This window comes from Pholis gunnellus (genome assembly GCF_910591455.1).
Source record: "Pholis gunnellus genome assembly, chromosome: 19".
Taxonomy (NCBI): domain Eukaryota; kingdom Metazoa; phylum Chordata; class Actinopteri; order Perciformes; family Pholidae; genus Pholis; species Pholis gunnellus.
The window spans coordinates 13,290,448-13,309,068 of record NC_136546.1 but is presented as its reverse complement, the minus strand read 5'-3'; the positions used below and the strand labels follow the sequence as shown (position 1 = coordinate 13,309,068).

The following is an 18,621-nucleotide window of genomic DNA, read 5'->3' as shown; positions in this document are numbered from 1 at the left end:
AATTAATCAGTTAATTAAATCAGTTACTATGTTAAATAACTAATTTTCAATCAGTTATAGTTCTTGTAATTAAATGTATTTATCAATAACTTTATTTCATTTCATTCACATACATATATATATATATATATATATATATATATATATATATATATATATATATATATATATATAGCAATCCTACGGCAGAGGAAATCAATCAAGACAGTTAACATTAACAGCAGCAAAACAAATGTCAGCAAACATGTTTATTAACTTGCAGTAACACATACTTTATATAATTTACACAGCAGAATATACACACATTCACACAGAAATCCTTTACATGGATGTCTTATTTCAATTTCAATTAATAAAATAAAAAGGTGACATCACAACTCATCTCTGACAGCAAAATGAACACATGAGAAGATCTACTGGTTGTCTTATTAGTGAAGGCTTTATAATGATGAGAGCTAATGTAACTGTAACCCCCGTGTTTAACGTCACATTGCAATGATTTGTGGGTAATTCCCTTAGGCTAAGTCAGCATACCACGCTGACATGCGGAAAGGGTTCATCAAGGGCTCAAAATGTCTGCGAGAGAGCCCTCAAACACTCGATGATGTGACAACGGGAAAAGCCCGAAACCCTCACGGACTTCGCGGGAGCGCGCCTCACAAAGTCCGTGAGTCTGTAAGGGGGAACATTGGGATTTGTCCATTAAGTGAAATTGGACATTTTCCCACGGCACACTGGTGTGCCTCTGCACAGCGGGTGAAAATCACTGCTCTAGTTAGTGGGAAAAAAACACAAATCTTATTCAAAAGTGACACATCCAATTATGACAAATGTGGGGCTCTTTTAAAAACTATGAATCATGTGATGAACTCAACTCATAAAATAAGATACTATGAATTAAAAAAAAGGTTTCAAATGAGCCTATGAAATACAAAACAAAACGTACAAAATGAAGTGTTTTTATTCATGAAGAAACGCATAAAAGACCAAACCCACTTCTCATACACTCATCCTTTACATGTGTATTAAAAAAAAACACCATGTTCACCATCTTTCAGCTTTTATTAGGAGGTGGTGCATGGCCAGCAGAGCATCAAAAACAAAAAGAATACATTCATCAGGTTCGATCTATGCTGTAGTGATAAAACATACTGTAGGCTACAACTCACATTTCAAGAGAAAACAAAAATGTATCAAATATTTTCATCCATTTAACTGCACATGTGACATGTGCACCATGCATTATTACACATATTCATTTATATGTGACTGAAAAGACAAGCAAACTTGAATGGCACAATTAGATGAAGCACATCTTCCGATATATTGTATAAAAGCAACATTACTTTGGTTTGTTTGTGGCATAAGGCAAGCTTTATTAACTTTCTATTGAATTGCTTATTTAGGGGGCAAACTGTCGTATATACATTCTTTGAGTTGTTATAATATACAGTGAAGTCTTTGTGCAGCAGTGAAACCAGACTGTATACAAGCTGAGGAAAAGAGAAAAATGATCGCTCACTTTACCCCAATATTATCTCATACATGTGTTACTCCGCTCCAAGAAGATGTGCATGACAATGACGATGACGCCATCTAGAGGCAGAACCGAGGTATTTCACCAACACAGCTCTCAAGCTTCCCCCGTGAACCTCATACATCATCTCACGACAGCGTTGTCCTGTGGCTGTTGTTCTTTGAAGACACAAAGTCGCTTTAAAGTTACCAGCCGGTCTCATGAGTCCTCCTCGTTGTGGAAGAAGACGTAGTAGAAGAGAGCGCTGACAACCAGCAGAGCAACCGACAGCAGCATGTTCCTCCGATTCTCTCCTCTCAACGTCTCCAGCTCCTTGTCTGGAAATGACAACACACAATTGATGTGAGGGCGCTTATGTGTTACCAGCTTTCAGTTTGATTATCTATGAAATGAAGGGGAACAACACCTGCAGTTGCTCTGCTGGTGAAATACTGCAGCAATGGCAGACTAAATGTAGAGTTAAAGACCAGAATAATATCAAGCAGGGGCTTCCTGTGGCTGATTGAGTCCTTCCTAAATGTTGTTCATCTGAATTGTAAGTGTGTGGTCACATACATTGTAAATGGACTGTAATGATGTCGCCTTATCAATCTTACTAGTATTCAGAATTGTCCCACTCATTTATAAATGATGCCCAGTGCCTTGGTCATTGGAAGCAGTTTTGTGTTCAGTCACAGCAGAGGTGTGTATGTGTATATATATATATATATATATATATATCATGATGTCCATATTGTAAAATATATCTTGCATACAGTGACTTTGTGGATATAGATCTTACCTAACTTCAGCACTCTCTCATTAATGATCGTCATCTCATCCTCCAGGTCGTGCCTGTGGAGCAGAGAGGATGAGACCAGTGAGAGTTATTCATTATGTATCCTGTAAGTCACTACCTGCAGCATCTTCATCCTCCTCCTCCTCCTCCTCCTCACTTGTCATTGTCAGAGAGCTTCTCCTTCCTGCTCTTGAACTCAGCCCGCTCCAGGTTGTCCTTGCAGCGCGCACGGCGCTCCTCCAAACGGTCGATCTACATTATGTGCAGGTTAGATATAAGGTGACCAGCAAACCATAGTTCAGCTATTATACAACACTAACCGACAGGTCAGTGGGTGAATGCATGAGTTAATCTAGCAGCCAGCCAGCTGAAGGCTTCCAAAGTCTTACCTCAGTGGCGACACTAATTTTCTCTCGCCGTTTGTCTTTCAATTTAGCCATTTTTTGTGACAGAAACTGCTGCAGGCTCCCGGGCTGATAAACTGTGACGGTGCGGAAGTAATTTTCTTCTTCGTTGTTCTTCAGTTCTTCCTTTTTGGCACATCTCCTTGAAGGGCTTTGCTGCCCTCTATCGGGATGCGTCAACGTCAACTTTAAGTTCATTATCCATTCAATGGCATACCATTCACAAATGGTGTGCGAGTGTGTGTTGAAGTTGTGTCCTTCTGCAGCAACTTGGAAAATGTTCACATTAAGACGTCAATTAAAACAATTGGGGTTTTCAACCACAGCAGGCAAATACAAATTGTCTTTCAATTAGGAATACCGGGGGGACATTTTAGACTTTATTTCACTTTCACAAGATACCAAAAATGATCGTATAACCTCATTATAATGAAGATAATGCCACTATGGAACAGCCTGCCGGAAATGGTCATCCTCCTCCCCACTGAGACGCAGACAGGTGAGTGTCGCGAGCCGTTGTTAATTGGATTATTCCATTTGACAGGATACGGCTTGATCATCTGTGAAGGAAAGATACAAGGGTATTCGTTCTCTTCTCTACGAGCGTATTTGTCTTTGAGGAAAAAATGCCTCTCTTTATCAACCGGGACCAAATATTTGCGCATCAGGTACACCTGCTGGAGCACAAACTGAGGGTAAATCACTGCTAGAGTGTAATTCCAAATGTGAGATTAGTTTATTAGAGATCGTTCAGGGACTTGTACTGTAGTTTAGCCATTTGTGATTTCAAAAATAACTCCACACACCAAACCCAGCTTGTTTGTAATATTTCACTGTGCTTTCAGAGAAAAGAGGAGCGAATACTGGAACTGGAGACAGAGAATGCTATTCTCCATTTAAGACTTGCCGAGGTAATAAGATGCCTGCCGTTCATTACTTACAGGGTTAAACCTTTAAGGCCTATGGAAATCCCTGATCATTCTATCATCTATTCTATCTATTCTATTCTATACTGATTGATGGGTATTATTCTATTATATTGATTTCTTGACCTGCGTTGCTGAAGAAGGCTTTTGTGTGAACGGCTGTTTTATCTGGATTAATTTTGTGCCACTTGGCTTAAATTCAAACTTTTTTTTTTTCCAACTCGGTGACTGCAGAGTTGAATCATGTGATGTAATTTCACTTGATGGTTTATCAGAGAGGCCCACTCTGTATTTTATTGTAATTATCGCTATATGGAACCAAACATTCTCGTGGACGGTGGAGATCAGTTGAGCCTGAATGGTCATGTGTCACCTTTATACTGTACAGTATGTCTCTGTTATATTATGAGAATATGGACACAAAAAGAATCATCTCAGTAGACTGTGCCTTTAGGCAGACTAGTCATAATCAAGCAACTGGTATTACTCAAAATAATATGTTTAATTGGGTTTTATAGGCCCTTTGTCATAGCAGAAAAAGCACATGTGTAATAAATGACAATAATATAGTGTGCCGGTTCCAGGGTCCTGCTATTGTGCACATTGTTGGAACAGATAATAGTGAATGCTAATGCTAATCTGAGCAGCCATGTATTCACTTGCTGTGCAGCATTTAAAGTTGAATGGTTTAGTGCTGTTCATTACTGTAAATTCACTCGCTATGGAACGAGTAAGTAGTCCGTGATAATTCGAAACAGGATGCAACACCAACAAATAACACAACGGCTGATCATTTAGCATCAGAGTCATTGCTGTACAGGTTTTAGGACAACGATTGACCACATTCTTTGTGTGCATTCTATGTTCTCAACTTCTTAACAGTTGACAAACGAAAAAAAGCCTCTCAAAAAAACGTATGCAATGTGTTCACATTTTGATCAATTCAATGACTTGATACATGTTGAGGATATTCAACAAGTCATACTGTAGCTTGGCATAAAGTATGAATGAAGTGGCACAGTGGTGCAGAATAAGTATATTGATTTTTGTGTCCTTTTCAGTGTTTGGGGAAACTCCGTCGGGACCATGAAGAGGAGACCCTGAACCATCATCAGCACCAGAGGAATGCTCAGAAGATAACCCAGTCGGCCCTTTCCAAACTCCTCGCTGAGGTCCAGGTACAAATGCACTGAGATGAATGTTGCGTGTGTAAATGGTAGGTTGTGATTTGCCTTTGTTGAGATGTTTCACTAAATAGCAACCAAAGTAAAGAAAGAGAAGTAGTGTGGAGACTCAGAAAGACACACAACAGTCAAACAGCAGACACACACACACACACACACTCTCTCTCACAGAGCCCCACACAATTCATTTGTCCTCTCTGTGTGTTTGTTACAGGCTGTGAAGCAGGACTTGAGTGAACTTTTCGCAGTGTATTTCACTTTTTCCAGTGAGCTGGAGGAGCAGAGCAAGCAGCTGCTGGAAAAAGTAGAGCAAGCCAGCTGTTCTCTGACTGGTCACAGTGGAGACGAGGTTCACAGTGAGTATCAGAGTGTGACGCACCGTATAGGCTGACATAGATGCAGCGTCTCTGACAGCATCCTTAGGGTTATGATTCTGAAGGAACATGTTTTAAGAATACTATGTCACTTTTTACAGGAGCAGTTCATAAAGGTTTACTTCGTGCTTTTGTCCCGTGGGTGTTACAACAAAGAATTCACTTATTATCCTTAATAGTCTGCACCAGCACTCAGCTTTTATGGGCTACTCAGTCTACTCAGGTGCTGCCAAGTCTTGTAAACCACAGAGGAGGTTTTAAACTGTCAGATGTTATTTCAATGATCTTTGAAGACATTATTTAAAGGATGATTTTTTTTTATCCCTCCTTCCCGGTATCACATTTTCTACCTCTCTTTTCTCTTCATGTCTATGTTGTGCTCCCTCATTCACCCTCTCTGTGCCTCTCTCTCCATTCTTAAGTGGTTTACAGGTTATGTGCTGGCTGTATCTTGATTAGGCTCTGTTTTCTGGTAATCCTCTCACACGGTCCCTCCCCTCTTCTCTCTCACACTGCCATCCGAGGTTGTCCAAGGTTGACTTGTTCTAATGCAGCCCTGCAAGTCAGCTTCTCACCATGGCTCTGATGATTGGTTGAAACAGATCTGCCTGAGTACATGCTATAATGCTGCAAGCTGCTCTTGAACCCTAAGCCTTTTTTTAGGCCTCTTCTCGAAAATTGTAACCCATACAAAAGAGACTACAATTCTGTAACTACAAGGTCTATTTTAAAAATGTTGATGCATGAATAACACTAGGGATTGTGAGACTTGATGAGATGAGTAAATATTGTGTATATGTTACTGGTTAATAGTAGCTGAAGACTGAACACAGCAAACAGGGGAAATTCCCAGGTTCGCCTGAAGAAAAAGCACTGTAATTTATTAAATGAGGCCCTGGCTAGCGTAAAACATTCCCAATTCATAGCACAAGGGGTGCAGGTGCCTCACAAAAAGATTTGGTGTAAATAAAGTGAAGCAAACCCCAGTTATAGGTGTTTATCTAAAAGAAAACATGCCAAATTCTCATTTTCGAACCACAATTTGCAGCTGTTCCATTGTACTTTTATATATTATATAACTATATATTTCACTATATTTCAATTTGTTTATCACTCATATTGTACAATCTATGATAACAGAGCTGTTTGGCATCATTTTGACCCATTTTGACCTCTCATATCTCTCCTGGATGCATTTTCCTGCAGTTCCGGGTCCTTATTTGGAACACACTCATGTGTTCCATGAAGTGATTGACAGAATTTTCAGCCAATAAAACTCCAGAACCGTGCCGCGGTTTGGACGCTACCGTTGAACTCTGTGTTAAATGCTAGTCCAGTTAGCTGTGTGATATGCTAAAAAAAAAAAGAAATGTTAATTATTTTTTAAATTTCTTCGGTTAAATATCTCGCTCTGAACCCCAAATGGGGCTCGCTCGGGTCCAAGGTCAGGTTTTAAACAAAGGGGTTTTTCTTGACTTTTTTTTTATTGTTGATGGTAGTTAATGGAGAATGTAAAAATGTAGCTACTTACCGGAACTAAACAGAACATATTCTCTTTTCGTTAGTATCAATCCCACTGGGTTGTTGTTTAATCTTCTTAATAAGTCTTTCATGATTAACAGAGCTCGGACGGTTGATGGGCGGGTTGGTTAAGCGTCTGTTAAGTTATTGAATGAATGAATATTTTATTTTCGTGTCTGATCATTTACAGCAGTGTTCACCAAAAATTACAAACCCTCTTCAGGCCTAATCTTAAATCGTGAGAAGAAGAGCACATTTGTGTGTAAATGAACGTTCCTGATTATTTTTTACTGCCATTTCCACATCCCCTTATATTATCTTGTAAAGATAAACCAACCATTTAGAAGAGATATACGTTCGATAAATGACAACTTTGTTTTATGTATGCGTTATTGAAAACATATACACATGTTAAATACTTTAAAATTAGAACAAATAAATGCATTCAGGAGGAGTTAACGATCTCATTCTTGTCATTTCTTCTCATCAGTAAACCGTGCTGGCCTTTAATATTAGATTTAATGATGTAAGTACGCTACAATTATCAGAACAGTATGAATATTCAGGTTCCTCGTTTGACTCAAAGGTTTACTGCAGATATAAATCTTTACTAAACGACAATGGAAGAAATTCTTCAAATATATTTGGCAACCCTAATCAAATGTCCTGTGTAATGATATGTTTATGAAACTATGATTGTCGACACAGCAACAGTACCCAGAAACGTTTTGTTATGTTCTTGTCTTATGAAACTTAAGTTTGCTGGGAACATGCCAAAAACATAAACCAATGAATACATAACTTACAGGTTCACACAGACAGTCAATGATCTAAAGGCTTAAAAGTACAGACTATCTGACAATGAAAGAAGATATTTGAGCTGTTTTGTTACTGACATTTTATGTTTCAAATAATCTTTTAACACAGAAACATCCCTCTACAATATTCTGCTCTATTTATGTTCAACCAAGTCTATTCTTGAATGTCTCAGCCTGTCCTGAGTGACTGGAGTTGTTTTGTGCCAGGTGTGTGTATGTACTCCTGTGCTCCAGGATTAAAGACATGGCCTGGATTCAAAGATTTACACCAGAGAACAGATGCCTCTGGCTTTGGAGTTGATTTCTACATAGACAACAATTCATTCATCCACTTTACTGCCTTAAAATAGCTTGAGCTACTATTTTCTTTTACTGCACCAAATTGGCCAGAGGATCGGACCCGGTTGTTCACGATGTTCTAATGCAGCATAGGAGCCAGTGGAGGTTCTGTTTGGTCATTGTCTCAACATGCTTTGCACCAATGGCTCAACCTTAAACCTCACTCCATGATAGAAAATACATTTTTTTTTACATCTTTCTGCTCTCCCTGCACCAGATTTGCAAGCTGGTGTTGCAGCTCTGGAGCGCTCTCTGGAGGAGGAGAGGGAGAGGTGCAGGGCAGAGAGGCAGCGAAGGAAAGAACTCCACAACGCACTGGTGGTGAGGACAGATTCTAAGGGGCAGAAGATAATGGGCAATGCAGCAGGTTCTGATATTGACCTACATTGTCATTCTTTGTTTTGCTACAGGAGTTGAGAGGGAACATCAGAGTTCACTGCAGGGTGCGACCACTTCTACCCTTTGACCACGTCCAGTCCTCCACGTCTGGATCAAGGTGGGTCAACGCACGATCCGTCATGGCAACATGAATTGCTGTACCATAACTGGGTTTGAGTTGTACTGTGCTTGAAAAGCTATGCTTTCCTCTATCAGGCCGATGTCATCAGAAGAAGTGGTCTCTGCGATCAGTGATGTGAGTTCCAGAGACTCTTCTAATTGATTTTATCTTATTGCTTCTAGCTGCTCCAGTGTCCTCACTTTTTTGTGTTATTCCCCGTTTGATGCTTTAAGGACACGGTGATGGTCAGTTGCATAAAAACGGGGATGCTGGTGCAAAACAAGATGTTCGAGTTTGAGAGGTACCATGAAACATATTGTTCACACACATCAGTCTGTCTCATTTTCAGTCCATTAATGATTACTCTGTGTTTCCTCCAGAGTGCACGGACCGGAGGATTCACAGGAGGCCGTGTTTCAGGAAGTCAAGCCGCTCCTCACTTCTCTGATGGACGGGTGAGCATGAACGCAGACGCAGAGCATGAACGCAGACGGCAAAGGACTACATCAAATCAATTGCCAATCAACATGCCATTCAAATGTATTCATTCAACTATATACATTAAACACTAGCCAGCGTGAATGAAGAAGAAACAATTAAATACATGACAAACAGCATAATATGACTGCATGGCTTCAGCATATATTGAATGTTAGTTATCTCTCTCTCTCTCTAACCTGCAGCTATAATGTGTGTATCATGGCGTACGGGCAGACAGGCAGTGGGAAGACTCACACCATGATGGGATCCCAGCTGCTGGAGGAGCACTCAGGGACGCAGCAGGAGGCACAGCAGGGTATTATCCCCAAGGCTGCTGCTGAGCTGTTTCGGTGAGAAAGAAATACATTTTTTATTCATTTGTTTTTGTGATATTTACAGTGCGTAATGACTAAACTCTGCAAGAAGTAAATATATTAAATATTCAGCCTATTAATTCATAATGTGCTCTGAGAGTTGAAATAGAATATAATTGGGTTGAACTTTAATCTTTTCTTTATTTGTCCATGGTTGTGTATCTGTTTCTGTGTGTGTGTGTGTGTGTGTGTGTGTGTGTGTGTGTGTGTGTGTGTGTGTGTGTGTGTGTGTGTGTGTGTGTGTGTGTGTGTGTGTGTGTGTGTGATCCAGGCTGATCTCGGAGAAGCCCGCAGAGAGCCTCACGGTGGAGGTATCTGTGATGGAGGTGCATAACAACGAGGTGCTTGACCTGCTGGCCAGAGATGCGCAGGGCAACGGTGCCGACCAGCGCCGGGACGTCATCACCACCTCCTCTGGCACCAGCCAGGTCACCTCCCTCACACATGAGTGAGTGCAGCCGGGTGACTGTGTGCAGAAAAATGAAAAACAGCCTCAAATTCTGTGTAATGGGAAAGGGGTCGATTGTAGTAAAGAACCCAGGAGAAGTGGCCAGAATATGTGTTTCATGTGTGTTACAGGCCTGTGCGTAATGCCTCTGAGGTGATGCAGATCATCAGCAGCGTTTTAAAGCTCAGGGCTCACTGTCCCACCCTCGTCCACACCGACTCCTCGCGCTCTCACCTGATTGTCACCCTCACGATTTCCTCCAAGAGCCCCAACGCTCTGGCCCTGGGTGAGACGCATTCATACACAGACTCACACCATAGCATGGATGGCACCCGTTGGCCACACGTTCCCGCATTGTGACTTTATTACTCTTTCTTTTAGCCCGCAAGCTACAAAGTGCCAAGAAGGACATGCAGCGCTCCACCAAGAAGGAGTGGTGGAGTCCACGCTGTAGCCGTGCCAACCCTGCTGCCCACCACTCATCTGATGATCATCTCTTCGCGAGCACACCCTCATCTCCCTGCCGCTCCCCTTCCCATTCTCCGTGTCCCTCCCCCAGGCCCAGCATCTCTCAGGCTCCTTTCATGACCAAGCTGCAGCTGGTGGACCTGGCAGGGAGCGAGTGTGTCGGTGAGAGGCGCTCAATGCTTAACGACGTTGTTTGAGTTTGCAGGTGTTTTTCTTTCTTGCACTAGGCAATGTTATAACTTACAAATATACCCAGAATTGCAAGATGGGGCTTTAGGCATATGCTTAGTTAGGATGCTTACAACTTGGTGTTACTTTTAGCCGAATAGGCTGCTTGGTGTAGATTAAAACAATCAACTCAAGCTCAAATACAGCTTGTTTCTATTTTCTGTATGAAATATCAAATGATTAATCTACGGATAAAGGTTCACAGTACAAACAAAGCTGAAGATGCAGGTCTTTGTTTTTACCTTTAATAACCTTTATGGACACATGCAAAAGGTCACTGAACCCAATACATGCAGTGCCTGTTCACTTAGCAGATCAATTAGCTTCAGGGCAAATTAATGTGTGTTTGTATGTGTGTACCAGGTATGTCTGGAGTTTCGGGTGCCGCTCTGTGGGAGGTGTCCTGTATAAACCGCAGCCTCTCTGCTCTGTCTGATGTCCTGGGAGCTCTGGCCGAGCAGAGGCCACACGTCCCCTACAGGAACAGCAAACTCACTCATCTGTTACAGGATGCCATAGGTGAGGTGCACGCACACGCACACACACACACACACACACACACACACCCTCTCATGACCTATGACTCATGTCTCTCATGTCTGCTTTCCATGGGAATGTCTCGTTCAAACTCAAATCGTCTTCATCTAGCTGAGAGATTCCACATACCAGTATGGTAACCTTATCTCGAGCATACACACATATAAACATACCCAAATGTACTCATAACAGAAGATTTATTTGTCCAATACTGAATAGAGAAACAAAAGTACAATGCATGTAATTAATTCGAATCTTTTGCCTTATTGTTTAAGATCTCAGGCTCGAATCTCCTCTTGTTCTTCTCCGCCAGGTGGCGACGCCAAGCTGCTGGTGATGCTGTGTGTCTCTCCCACGCAGCGCTTCATCACCGAGTCTCTGCAGTCTCTGGGCTTTGGCATGCGGGCCCGCCAGGTCCAGAAGGAGCTACCGCGAAGGAAGAATAACACCCTCAAAGTGAAGTGACGAAACAGAGAAGAGATTTCATTATTTGCAGATGCTGTAGATCCTGCAACATAGATCCTGTAACAATCACGCCAACAAAACAGATTTGAAGGTATAATTGTTATCATGTTATTTTTCTGTGTTAGCGACGCCCTTCTTACTCTTAGTAGTTTAAAGATGGGTGTTGCCAGAAGTGTTAGTATATGCTGTCTTTAAATAGATCTTGGTAGCATTAAATGTCTCATCTGAAGCCACAAATACTTCTATGATGCTTGAACGCAAAACACATTAATAATGTGTAAATAACCTTGACAATTACCAAGGGTGCTAAGTAGTTATGACTGAATTACACAAAGGTTGGGTAATGATAACTCAATTTAGTATGAAATCATGGTATTTCAACATTTTAATTTTTCCTTTACACTTTCATTTAGCTGTAGGTGAAGTCAACAGTCAACAGTCCCGTATCATGCAAAGACTGAAGTACTCTTACATGTATTCTGCTGTAAAACATTTCAGTACTTGCATGCCATGCCTTCTCTTTTTTTTAGTGCTTTCTGTGTAGTTATGTTCATACAGTACTTGTACTCATGTTGCTGTATTCTGTATCTGTAACCATCACCTTGTTTTTGGGGTTACACATGTTAAATCGTTCAAACGCCTTGATAGAATAGTCTCAGTAGAAAACGTTGTCAAACTCTAAAATAAACAGCTGATATGCAGATAATTTGTTGTTTTGTGTATCATTCTGTTCCAGAAAAATGTACTGCAATACGTATTGTCATTAGGGAATTAAAACAGTGTTTGAATAATACATTGTCAAGCCCCTTTAAAAATAAACTATTCATATAAAGTTAATGCTCACAACAGGCTTTCTATGCAAACTACTTCCACTGTGGGGGGTTGTTCCAATAAGATGTCTGCCGCTGTGTAGATTACAGCAAGGAGGAACACATACAATCACTTCAGCATTGGGGCAAGATGGTGTTATTTTTAGCTTTTGTTTTACCATGAATTATATGGAGCAGCATGTATAAGTATAATTCAAGTGAGGAGCTGTAAAGTGCATTGTCCAATGTGGCAAAACCCATCAGGATGATAATAAGGTACACCAGCTAATGATTATTTGTAAAAGCTATTTCAGGTCTGTTGACTGCAGTTTAATGTTGGGGGTAAACAAGCCAGGCAATTTCCTCCAAGGTGTAACAGTTGGACATCTTCCAAGCATGACTAGAATAACTCACTGTACACAAGCCTCCTCCTATCAGGATGCTGCCGACCGCGATGAGAGCTCTGCACAATGTACTGAAGTTATAATCCACACGGAACCAAAGCTGACGTGTTTTTGAGGCGCGGATGTCATGTGCCACCGTGACGTGAAAGCTCAAATGCCCAAAGCGTCTTTGAAACCGCAGGCTTTAGAGGACAAAGAGTGACGGGACAAAAAAAAAGCAAGATCATAACAAGAGTGACAAGATAATACACATGAAAAGTTCAGGAGCATCCTCTGTTTAGACAGACAACTGGGAACAAAGAGACACAGGAGAGGGGAGGTGAGGAGAAAAGCTGGAGGAAGTGTGAGGGTAAGTGAGAATGAAACGGGGGAGAAACACAGAAACAGGAGGAGGTGAGAGTGAAAGTGTGATGGTACATGAAACTGTGAACTTCTATTGTTAACCTTCATTCTTTATTTACATCTGACAAACAATAGCTGAGATGTCTGTCATGATGGTTCTTCTCCTCAACAGGTCCAGATGTGGATCATTGGGAAATAAAAACCTCAGATAAACTCCGGGGCTCTGTTCTTGATACATAAGTGAGCTAGCTTGATTTGACACTGTTCAGTTATTTAAAACTGGCTTACAATGAATCTGGATTATGGCCGAGACATTTTAACGTAAACCCTCATATACGAACCTCATTTTCAGATGCAAATGACCTCCTTTCTGAAAAATATATTTCAAGAATTAAGAGATTAATGAGTAACCAGTACAATCTCTTGGTGTAGAATAAAAACAGAGGGTGAAATGCCTCTACATGATAACGTTCACATTATTTTCAAATAGAAAGAACTAAAAGTTTCTGATGGCTGAAAGAAAAATGGATTTAGAAAACAATTAAACTATTGACATTATGATGTTGATTTTTCAATTTATGAAATTGTACTTATGATTGACAGGACATGTCACTCTGGCTACAGACAGCACATCTTTACTGCAGCTGCACAGTAGTTAGGAGTCGGGACGCCCTGTCAGCTGAATGGTAAAGTACCATGAAATAAAGCTGATGAACCATTTTATACATTCTAACTGAGATGAAACCCGACAGATTTTCTCATGAAGCAGATACATACCCAGCAATCAATCATGCTTATGATTTCATACTAATTCAAACCAACTCAAACTGATCTGGAATCATTTTATTGTTTCAATCCGACTGTATAGATAGATGATGTCATAGATTACACCACAAATCCCCATCAAATTGTCGTTGTTTATTTCTATGTTTTCTGGTTGCATTAGTCTATAATAATAATAATTAAGTTAAACAGACGTCTTTTGCTCTTAGTACCCCAAACTAAACCAGGATTTTTTTAAATGTATTTTTAATTTAACAGATTTGTGTCGCTTTTGAACTTTCTAGATATTGACTTTCTTACTTATTCACTTTGTTTCTAGGTCATGATTCATCTTACTGTGTACAAGCAGGGCTCAGCTCAATAACAATAACAAACCCATAACAGTTAGGGATGAAACATAAACATTAGGTTTTTATTAATTCAAGCAAACTGTTACAGTCAACAGTTACATAAGTTACATGGTATACCGTATTGATGTAATCTTCTTTTTTGAACCAGGGTTTCTGTCCCTCGTCTCTTCCCCCCCCACCCCCAAACATAGAAACAGCAAACCCATACAAGCGCAGGCAAGTAAGTAGTAACAGCACAATACATTCATCAACTCAACGATACGTTTCGTACGAACAATAAGGCAAGTAGAAGAAAGAACGAACGAACAAACAAACAGAAAAGGATGGCAGACATTTTCTTTGAAATGAGCCAAAACAAGGCATAATGTATTCTTCTTTCAGGCCTGAAAAGGCAGTAAGTATCACATACAATGTATTCTTCTGAACACCGTTTGCTGCTGTAGAACCAAACGAGGTAAGGCTTCTCGTTAGTGGGCAGGTGGGGGAACTGAGGGAAGAGCTGCCTTCAGTGGTGTTGAGTGGTTTGTATCTGGTGTTGGTCAGACTCTCGTTATCACGGGTACCTTCTCAAAATTCAAAGTTTTCCTCAGCACACCGAGTATTCATCAGGGACAATAAGAGAGGCAGGAAATCTGATGTACATCTACAGCATCTAATCACTTCCAGTGTCCATTTCTATGGCAAAGAACTTGAGAAAAGGATGGGAGCTCAGTATGCAAAAAAAAAAAAAACCCAATGGCTCAGCGTTTACCTCTGACATTGCCTGATGTCAACATGAGCATCCTAAGAACCTGGACAAAAAGCTCAATCTCTCGGCATACATTTCCCTGGGGTAAAAGTTAGTTGTAAGTGGATGGATATGCACACACAAGTGTGGCCAAAGCAGACATATGATTCCCCTTCTTCAATTTCAACCACACAGCAATCGTCACATGACATACCAACACAATCTTTTGCTTGTTCCGAGTGGTAAAGTCAGTCCTGATAACAAGAGAGAAAACAAACCCCAGCTGGTGGGTACTACTACTGTTCATGTAGTGGTCAGTATCAACAACTACTGGCCCGTCAAAACTGCAAATGTTTCAGCAGAAAAAGGTAAATGAAAGACGGTGAAAATAAAACAGCATTCATTCAATGCCATGTTCGGCCACCAGGTGGCCAAACGGTGCTGAAGAACTAAGGATAAATGCAACATGCCTTCATTTATTCCTTTTCTATTTTCTTGTGTATTTCTTTTTTTTACATCGACGTACAGATAAGAAAGAAAAACAAGTGGTTCCTCAAAAAAAAAAGTTATTTTCATGTATAACAAGAGTAAACATGGGGGGATTTCATCACTAGAAATCCAAAAGAAACAAGGTCATGTGGTAGTGCAGAAAAGAATAAATGCAAAAACTTCTCCTGGAACACTAGAAAGACCGACGAGGGGCCACGTGGAGATTCTCCCCCGAAACACAAACCACGAGACAGCGATTTAAAAAAAAAAGTTTGACAGAGGAAAAGTGGGCAACATCGATGTTTCACTTCTTTCCAGAGTAGAAAGGTCTCTTTGATGACGAGGTGTGGAGTGCAGGGTTTTTTTTTTTGGGGGGGGGGGGGGGGCACCTGAACACATTTGTCCCTTGCTTCCAATGCTGCTTTTTTCCCCTCTCTCTTCCATCTCTCTGATCGCCATCACTCCATCCAGTCTCCTTCGTCAAACTCTGACTCGTCCTCGGAGTCTGAGTACTCCACAGCGATGCGGCGCGACAGGATGGTGGCCACATCATTGCCAACGCGCTCGTGCTTAGCCTCTTGCTCTCGCTGCTCCTCCACTTTCCGCAGCTGTATGCCTGAAAGAAGCAGTAACAGGGAGGGAAAGTTTAGGATCATGTACTGTGGGGTCTTCACATGGCTTGTTTTGTCTAACCAGCAGCCCAAAACCCAAATATATTCAATTGACTATGAAATCAGCAGATTTCAGAAGCTGTAACAAGTGAATTTTGGGCATTATTGCATTTTTTCAGCTGTAACTTTATAGATCTTAATACAATGTTGGCATTTGAAAAGCATGTCCAGAGAAAACACGACTCGTCACTGCTGGCTGGGGAAGTTTCAAACATTTCTAGTAAAACTCGACCCACCTTTTCTGATAGCTTCCAACAGGACGCTGCGTGCATCGCTGATGGGGGGCAGATTGGCCGGATGGTGCCTCTTGCTCCCCATATCGTGAAAGCTGTGGGGCGGCGGGGAGGCCATGGCTCCTGCTGAGGGGAAGGCCGGCACAGGTGGCGGGCCTGAGAGACAGGGCGAAGAGCTCCGTGCTCCCGGGTGGGGCAGAGGAGGAGGCGGCGGGGGAGGAGGCAGGGTGCTGCCGTCCGACTGGGTCCCAGAGCCCACGGGTGGGCCCCTGTCCAGGACCTGCTGGAGACGGGCCGGGGAGCAGTGAAGGGGAGGCGCCACGGGTGGAGGGGCCGGGTGCAGCACCCCCGGGGCGATCTGGAGAGGAGCAGGCGGAGGCGGGATAGCCGGGGGATACTGCTGGACTGGTAGAGGAGGAATGGGAGGAGGAGGAGTGCCCCGCAGGCCTGTGGAGGGTAACGGGGGAGGTGGAGGGGGGAGAGGGGGAGGCGGCGGAGGAGGAGTGTTGGAGTTGAAGCCTGCTGTCCGGGCTGGAGACTGGGGTCTGCTGTCGGAAAAACCCGAACTGGAACTAGAAGGATGAAGAGAGAGGAAAAAGAGAGAGAAGGAGGTCATGATGGGGAAATAGACTGCTAAAGAGTGAGAGGGACAAAAAGTTGAAATGTTAAAGACTACATATGAAGATCCAAGGTTGTTGTGCCTTGTTCAATAAAAATCTAAAATTAAGAGCCTTAGTTCACACGATCAATGATTTTTTTGTTGTTGAGTGGAACAATGTGCAGCTGTGCATCAGTCTCAAATAATATGTTGAGTATTTCCTCCAAGTGCTGCATGAACTATGGGGTAACGTGAGAAAATACGATATAGAATACGATGAGTGTTACTTATAAAAGGAAGAAACAGCGAGACACCAGAACCAAAAGGTCAGAAAAATACTGAAAAGTAGAAGTAAATCAAAACAAGATGGCTGTAAAGAGTTTGCTAGTAAGAGGAGAAGATAGCTGCAAGGACCTCAGTCAAAAAAATCAATGAGATATTTCTCTGGTGCTGCAGCCACAGCCTTAATCATTCCCTCTGATCTCTCCATCCCTTCAAACAGTGACATATGCGGCAAAAGTGCGCTGCCGAAAAAACAACCTGTAATACGCTCAGTGGCCTTAACACTGTATTGATCCTGCCCTGCTCCGAGCCTTTTGCTTTTTTTTCCTTCCTTCAGCTCTGATCCACAAAACCTCCATCCATCCTTCCATCCCTTCTTCTCTGTGTTGTTCTGCTGAGCTCTAACATAGAGAAAAATCCTCGTCCTCTCAAGCAGAATGAAAAAGAAAAGTAATGAAATGCCACTCACTTCGACCAAGTGATCCATAAGAAGAAGAAAAAAAGCAAACCAAATAGATGGGGATGGGATTGCAATGTTTGTGTGTGTGTGTGTGTGTGTGTGTGCTCGTGAACCTGACACACAGTTTACACTTGAATCTGATTGGGGCACCAGATGAGCAGGATTAACTTTACAACTTCCAGGCAAGCAAATGTGAGTGAGCGCCTATCACTTTTTTTTGCAATTGCTTTGCAAAACCCATTCAAACGCTCTACTAAAGGTTTCCGATGGGACATAAAACTGAGGCGTCGTCTCCTGTCCCACCTGATCACAGAGGGTGGCTTGATCTCTCCCAGTGGGTGCATGAGAGGTGGAGGCGGTGGAGGGTCGTGGGGCCGTGAATACATTCTGTCCCCAGTACGGTTCAGCAGCTCGTTCATCTGGATGTAGGGCAGCGCCGCCAGCGAGAAGGGCCCGTCCAAATGTTCCATGTACAAGGGAGCCCTGAGCAGAGAGACATTGTTGTCCTTAACTCACAGTTTGTGTGGTTCCCCTTCGAATTTCCCTCGCTAAATTTTGTTTTAATTTGGTTTCAACAATAGACACTCTGGCTATGACTACTGCTCATGCTACATATAGCATAGATCCAGTTCTCCCAACTTACCATTGGTTTTACCTTATGGCCCCTTAAGAAAGAAAAAATCTTGCATCCTGTTGATTTACAATGTCTCGGTCCTCATCTTCTTGAGGTAAATTTCTTTCATATTCACCACGAATTTTACCTGATGAAGGTCTGAGTGACTGAGAGTGTGAGATGGTTCATCCGACGCGCATCTATGAGTCTCTGTGGTGGCCTCTAACAATCAAAACGATGTCTACTCGTGAGCCCTCGTCACACATTTTTACTGGGCATGTCAAGAAGTGGAGAGCGGTTCCACCAAAGAATGTCTTTTTCCCTCATGAGCTTTCTAGATTTATTGGAATTATGTTCAGAGGCTTGAAGAGATACGTAGATGCAAAGATTCAAAAAAAAGTATTTTGCGCAGCAGAGCTTTCTGATTTTTCTTCCTCTTTATTCTGTAAATCATCTTACAGACTGAAGATGATCTAGCAA

The 18,621-nt window shown here is 41.9% G+C and overlaps 3 protein-coding genes across 3 annotated transcripts in view; 1 reads left to right on the top strand and 2 right to left on the bottom strand.

The window, feature by feature from the left end:
- Positions 1-949: 949 nt before the first annotated feature.
- Positions 950-2,809, bottom strand: ccdc167 (coiled-coil domain containing 167). Its single transcript, XM_079179844.1, has 4 exons — positions 2,705-2,809; positions 2,473-2,567; positions 2,319-2,371; positions 950-1,854 (listed from the first exon to the last, which is right to left on the bottom strand). Exons 1-4 carry the CDS (start codon positions 2,753-2,755, stop codon positions 1,736-1,738), a joined length of 318 nt encoding a protein of 105 aa, XP_079035970.1. The 5' UTR covers positions 2,756-2,809; the 3' UTR covers positions 950-1,735.
- A 536-nt stretch (positions 2,810-3,345) lies between these two features.
- On the top strand, positions 3,346-11,380 carry kif25 (kinesin family member 25; the record flags this gene model as incomplete). Its single annotated transcript, XM_079180440.1, has 15 exons — positions 3,346-3,414; positions 3,565-3,630; positions 4,707-4,823; positions 5,044-5,185; positions 8,099-8,202; positions 8,292-8,377; positions 8,476-8,515; positions 8,614-8,681; positions 8,761-8,835; positions 9,064-9,210; positions 9,506-9,682; positions 9,814-9,968; positions 10,064-10,312; positions 10,742-10,897; positions 11,229-11,380. 15 exons carry the CDS (start codon positions 3,346-3,348, stop codon positions 11,378-11,380), a joined length of 1,803 nt encoding a protein of 600 aa, XP_079036566.1.
- A 3,946-nt stretch (positions 11,381-15,326) lies between these two features.
- Positions 15,327-18,621, bottom strand: part of wasf1 (WASP family member 1) — a 49,545-nt gene continuing 46,250 nt past the window's right edge. Inside the window, exons 9-11 of the mRNA XM_079180864.1 lie at positions 17,832-18,011; positions 16,192-16,760; positions 15,327-15,900 (exon numbers count right to left, since the gene is read on the bottom strand). Of these exons, the coding sequence (XP_079036990.1) occupies positions 15,743-15,900; positions 16,192-16,760; positions 17,832-18,011 (907 nt within the window). The 3' untranslated portion in view covers positions 15,327-15,742. The remainder of the gene's footprint in view (positions 15,901-16,191; positions 16,761-17,831; positions 18,012-18,621) is intronic.

What these genes read in the sequence shown, in the direction of transcription:
- ccdc167 (XM_079179844.1), bottom strand. Translation starts at nt 2,755, where the DNA reads ATGGCTAAATTGAAAGACAAACGGCGAGAGAAAATTAGTGTCGCCACT. An exon ending in AAGCTCTCTGACAATGACAA is followed by an intron (nt 2,372 to 2,472) that starts GTGAGGAGGAGG and finishes TCTGCTCCACAG; the next exon opens with GCACGACCTGGAGGATGAGA. An exon ending in TGAGAGAGTGCTGAAGTTAG is followed by an intron (nt 1,855 to 2,318) that starts GTAAGATCTATA and finishes TGTCATTTCCAG; the next exon opens with ACAAGGAGCTGGAGACGTTG.